General features: G+C 38.7%; 1 protein-coding gene across 1 annotated transcript in view; it reads left to right on the top strand.

Annotated features, from left to right (window-relative positions):
- The window catches only part of LOC137626730 (organic cation transporter protein-like), a 23452-nt gene extending 19969 nt beyond the window's left edge, over positions 1 to 3483 (top strand). The window contains exons 11-14 of the mRNA XM_068357738.1: positions 1183 to 1442; positions 1858 to 2042; positions 2408 to 2580; positions 2865 to 3483. Of these exons, the coding sequence (XP_068213839.1) occupies positions 1183 to 1442; positions 1858 to 2042; positions 2408 to 2580; positions 2865 to 2913 (667 nt within the window). The 3' untranslated portion in view covers positions 2914 to 3483. The remainder of the gene's footprint in view (positions 1 to 1182; positions 1443 to 1857; positions 2043 to 2407; positions 2581 to 2864) is intronic.
- Positions 3484 to 5785: the final 2302 nt, after the last annotated feature.

The raw sequence follows: 5785 nt of genomic DNA, 5'->3' as shown, positions 1-5785 counted from the left end.
AGTGTGTGTTCCATTGCTATTCGGAATACTAGGTCCCATCTCTCTCTCTCTCTCTCTGTATGTCAGGACTCCCAGTGTGTGTTCCATTGCTATTCTGAATACTAGGTTCCATCTCTCTCTCTCTCTCTCTATGTCAGGACTCCCAGTGTGTGTTCCATTGCTATTCTGAATACTAGGTCCCATCTCTCTCTCTCTATGTCAGGACTCCCAGTGTGTGTTCCATTGCTATTCTGATTACTAGGTCCCATCTCTCTCTCTCTATGTCAGGACTCCCACTGTGTGTTCCATTGCCATTCTGAATACTAGGTCCCATCTCTCTCTATGTCAGAACTCCCAAGATCTGTTCCATTGCTATCCTGGATGCTTGGTCCCATCTTTCTCTATGTCAGGACTCCCAGGGTGTGTTCCATTGCTATTCTGAATACTAGGTCCCATCTCTCTCTATGTCAGGACTCCCAGGGTGTGTTCCATTGCTATTCTGAATACTAGGTCCCATCTTTCTCTATGTCAGGACTCCCAGGGTGTGTTCCATTGCTATTCTGAATACTAGGTCCCATCTCTCTCTATGTCAAAACTCCCAAGATCTGTTCTATTGCTATCCTGGATGCTTGGTCCCATCTTTCTCTATGTCAGGACTCCCAATGTGTGTTCCATTGCTATTCTGAATACTAGGTCCCATCTTTCTCTGTGTCAGGACTCCCAGGGTGTGTTCCATTGCTGTTCTGAATACTAGCTCCCATCTCTCTCTCTATGTCAGGACTCCCAGGGTGTGTTCCATTGCTGTTCTGAATACTAGGTCCCATCTCTCTCTATGTCAGAACTCCCAAGATCTGTTCCATTGCTATCCTGGATGCTTGGTTCCATCTTTCTCTATGTCAGGACTCCCAGGGTGTGTTCAATTGCTATTCTGAATACTAGGTCCCATCTTTCTCTATGTCAGGACTCCCAGGGTGTGTTCCATTGCTATTCTGAATACTAGGTCCCATCTTTCTCTATATCAGAACTCATAACATCTGTTTCATTGCTATCCTGGATGCTAGGTCCCATCTTTCTCTATGTCAGGACTCCCAGGGTGTGTTCCATTGCTATTCTGAATTTTATATTCTATATTTTTTTGTCAAACCTCCCAAGTTATATTTTATTACTGTCGTTTATAGTAGTCCCCATCTTTCTCTTCATCAGAACTCCCAAGATGCGCTCCTACACCATCCTGTTTTCATGCCTCCTGCTTGCTGCCTCCATCGTCTATGCAGGCCTCAACCTAAGTGGAGACAACTACAGCAAAGATCCATTTCTTTACATGGTTCTTTGTGGGGTCATGGAGATACCTGGCTACACAGTGGCTGCCCCTCTCATCAACTGGCTAGGGAAGAAAAAACCAATGTTTTTCCTCCTTAATTTTTGCGGCGTGGCCGTTTTAGCTCTTGCCTTCATACCAAAAGGTGAATATCATCTACACACACAAATGTATATTAAATACCTCTTAATATCGGATTCTCTCAATACCGGGATCAGAGACCTAAGGGGAAATTAACTTTATGATAATAGCTTCTGGTTGGCCGTGGATTTGAACTTGGATCAAGGAAACTGAGGTTACGGTGACTTACCATCGGGACGCAAAGGTGGTAAGTCACTGGAACCCTAGTTTCCTTATCCCATGTTCGAGTCCAGAGCCTACCAGAAGCCTCACCCAAGGTGCCACATCCTAACCAGAAAACGGAATAGGAATGCATCACATATTTCTTCCAGTGTGCCCAAACTTACTTAACCTGGCCCAGAACATTTCTGTCATTCAGACAAGTACTCTCTCTTGTGTCCAAATAATACGCGCAGTTTTATCACCTTCTGTATTTTCAGATATAAATTGGCTCTTCCTGTCACTCGCAATGGTGGGCAAATTGTGCAATTCCATGGCCTTCATGGTCTTTTTTGTGTACCTGAACGAACTCCTCCCAACCGAAGTCAGAATGCAGGGAGTCAACGTTGGCTTCACCATGACCTGCATCGGGGGTGCCGTGGCTCCTTACATCACAGATTATCTGGTGGGTTTGAATATTTGTTTTCAAAATTGGTGCAACTGTAGAATAAATGTGCATTCTGAATGGTAGAAACTGCAGAAAGAAGTGTTTTAGATCAGGTTGGTTCTGCTAGCTTCATTAAAACTGGTATACTTTACCAGGAAGCTAAGTAGACATCTGACAGCTGTAGGATGTAGCAGGTAATGCCGTGTTTACCAGAAGAATAAACTCTGGGCAACGCTGTCTGTTATACAAAGTCTCTGAGCTTGTAAACACGTGATCTAAAGCATTTCTACTTATTTTACGAAGTGCTGTATGTCAAATGATATTTTCTGTAAAATTCAACAAGCCTTATCCCAAAGTTTCACATATACATTTTGGTTTCCCAGGCACCCCTTATACCATGGGTACCTTCTGTGATCTTCGGAATATCATCTATAGTGGCCAGTTTCCTGTTGCTGCCCCTCCCCGAGACCAAAGGAAGGCCCATGTTGGAGACCGTCGAAGCCTTAGAGGGACATAGCTCCACGAAGGATGGACACAAACCAGTGAAACAGAATGGGTGAGTCTCTCTCTCTCTCTCTCCCCCCCCCCCCCTCTCTCTCTCTCTCTCTCTCTCTCTCTCTCTCTCTCTCTCTCTCTCTCTCTCTCTCTCTAGTATTTACTTAAGCATTGTCAACCGTTCTTAAGCATTCATCACTAATATATATATATATATATATATATATATATATATATATATATATATATATATATATATATGTGTGTGTGTGTGTGTGTGTGTGTGTGTGTGTGTGTTTGAGCATGTATACAGTGTGTGTATACCTATCTCCATGTTTTTTCCAGGGACACAACATCACCTAACGACGAACAGAAGCAATTCGTTGAGGCTTAAAAACAAAGATGGCGACCTCCAGAGGCATAGAAACAAAGATGGCGGCCTCCAGAGGCATAAAAACAAAGATGGCGATCTCCAGAGGCATAGAAACAAAGAGGGCGGCCTCCAGAGGCATAGAAACAAAGATGGCGACCTCCAGAGCCATTAAAAACAAAGATGGCGGCCTCCAGAGGCATAACAACAAAGATGGCGACCTCCAGAGGCATACAAACAAAGATGGCGACCTCCAGCCTTGCATCCTAAACAGGTCAACCAATCAGCATCGAGAACAACATTCAATACCTTTTAATGAGGACATAATTCATATAATTACCCGTCTCGGTTCTCATCATGATGTGGCACGACGCAAAGAGTCTCTCATTCAGGATTGTGAATAGGTTTTCAGGGGAAAATTATTTTAGGAGATGTAATTGTCATGATTGACGTGTGTGGTCAAAAGATATGTGATTGTAATCAATATGGTAATTACTTGATTGATCAGTGGACATTACAAAAAAGGCTCTCTCTCTCTCTCTCTCTCTCTCTCTCTCTCTCTCTCTCTCTCTCTCTCTCTCTCTCTCTCTAAAATTCTGAAAACAAATTAATGGCTTATGACAATGATCTCTCTCTCTGTAATCATATATATATATATATATATATATATATATATATATATATATATATATATATATATATATATATACATATGGAGAGAGAGAGAGAGAGAGAGAGAGAGAGAGAGAGAGAGAGAGAGAGAGAGAGAGAGACAAACTTGAATATCTTTAGTGCTAAGATATCTATGTTCTTTATATATGAACCAATAAAGAATTTTTTAAATATGGGTAATATTTTGTCTCTTGGGTATATCACTCCATGGATTTATTATTATTATTATTATTATTATTATTATTATTATTATTATTATTATTATTATTATTATCATTATTATTATTATTATTAATATTAATAAAACAATATCATTACTATTATTATTATTATTATTATCATTATTATTATTATTATTATTATTACTATTATTAATATTAATAATAATAATATTATTATTATTATTATTATTATTACAACTAATATTATTATTATTAATATTAATAATAATAATAAAATTATTATTACTATTATTATTATTATCATTATCATTATTACCCTCATCATTACTATTACTATTATTATTATTATTATTACAAGCTTGGCTACAGCCCTTGTTGGAAAAAGCAAGATGCTATAATCCAACAGGGAAAAATAACCCAGTGTGGGAAAGGAAATAAGGAAATGGTTTAACTAATAAACAATGAAACTAAAATGTTTTATGAACAACAACAATATTATATTAGATCTTTCATATATAAACTATAAAAACTTAAAAAAAAAAAAAAACAAGAAGAAAAGAAATAAGATAGAATAGTGTGCCTGATTGTACCCTCAAACAAGTGAACTCTACCCCAAGATAGTGGAAGACCATGGTACAGAGGCTATGGGCTATGGTACCACCCAAGACTAGTGAACAATGGTTGGATTTTGGAGTGTTCTCCTAGAAGAGCTGCTTGTCATAGCTAAGGAGTCTCTTCTACCTTTACCAAGAGGAAAGTAGTCACTGAACATTTACAGTGTAGTTAACTGATGGGTGAAGGAGAATTGTTTGGCAATCTCAGTGTTGTCAGGTGTATGAGGACAGAGGAGAATCTGTAAAGAATAGGCCAGACTATTCGGTGCCTGTGTAGGCAAAGGGAAAGTGAACCGTAACCAGAGAGAAGGATCCAACGTAGTACTGTCTGGCCAGTCAAATGACCCCATAACTCTCTAGCGGTAGTATCTCAACCTACTACCTATAAGCAAGATAGAAGCTTATATGATATCAGCTGTGGATATTTATTTCAATTTCCTCTTCCAATGAAAGATAAAGGTAGGATTTAGGTGATATCAATTGCAGATTTTTAATTTCCCCTCAAAAACAAAAAGACAACATCATATAGAAGGTGAATATTGAGTCATCAAAGGATTTTGTGTAATGCCAAACAAATCTTATTAATCTCCTTTTTCTGAAATGCATACTTGAGACCTCTCATGAAAGTCAATGTCTTATAGACTAGGTAGTAGGTTGGCCAGGGCACCAGCCACCAGTTGAGATACTACCGTTAGAGAGTTATGGGGTCTTTTGACTGGCCAGACAGTACTACATTGGATCCCTCTCCCTGGTCATGGCTCATTTTACCTTTGCCTTCATATATACCGAATTGTCTGACCTATTCTTTACATATTCTCCTCTGTCCTCATACACCTGACAACACTGAGATTACCAAACAATTCTTCTTCACCCTTTTGGTAAGGGTAGATGAGACTCTTTAGCTATGATAAGCAGCTCTTCTAGGACAAGGACACTCCAAAATCAAACCATTGTTCTCTAGTCTTGGGTAGTGCCATAGCCTCTGTACCATGGTCTTCCACTGTCTTGGGGTAGAGTTCTCTTGCTTGAGGGTACACTCGGGTACACTATTCTATCTAAGTTCTCTTCCTCATGTTTTGTTAAAGTTTATTTAGTTTATATAGGAAATATTGATTTTCATGTTACTGTTCTTGAAATATTTTATTTTTCCTTTTTTTTTTCCTTTCCCCAATAGGCTATTTTCCCTGTTGGAGCCCCTGGGCTTATAGCATCCTGCTTTTCCAACTAGGGTTGTAGTTTACCAAGTAATAATAATAATGATATAATACATATATCTGAATGGTAAATACTCTTCGTGGGAGATAGAAACAAACAAACTTTGATGCTCACTTTTATGTTAAAGAATGTTTTCAAGAACATGCAAAAATGTAGGAGAATTTCAGCTGTTTCTAAAGAAATAGAATTGAATTAATATCAATCAACAATTTC

Source organism: Palaemon carinicauda, chromosome 34 (assembly GCF_036898095.1).
Source record: "Palaemon carinicauda isolate YSFRI2023 chromosome 34, ASM3689809v2, whole genome shotgun sequence".
NCBI classification, from domain to species: Eukaryota; Metazoa; Arthropoda; class Malacostraca; order Decapoda; family Palaemonidae; genus Palaemon; species Palaemon carinicauda.
This window is presented reverse-complemented; position numbering and strand designations above follow the sequence as displayed.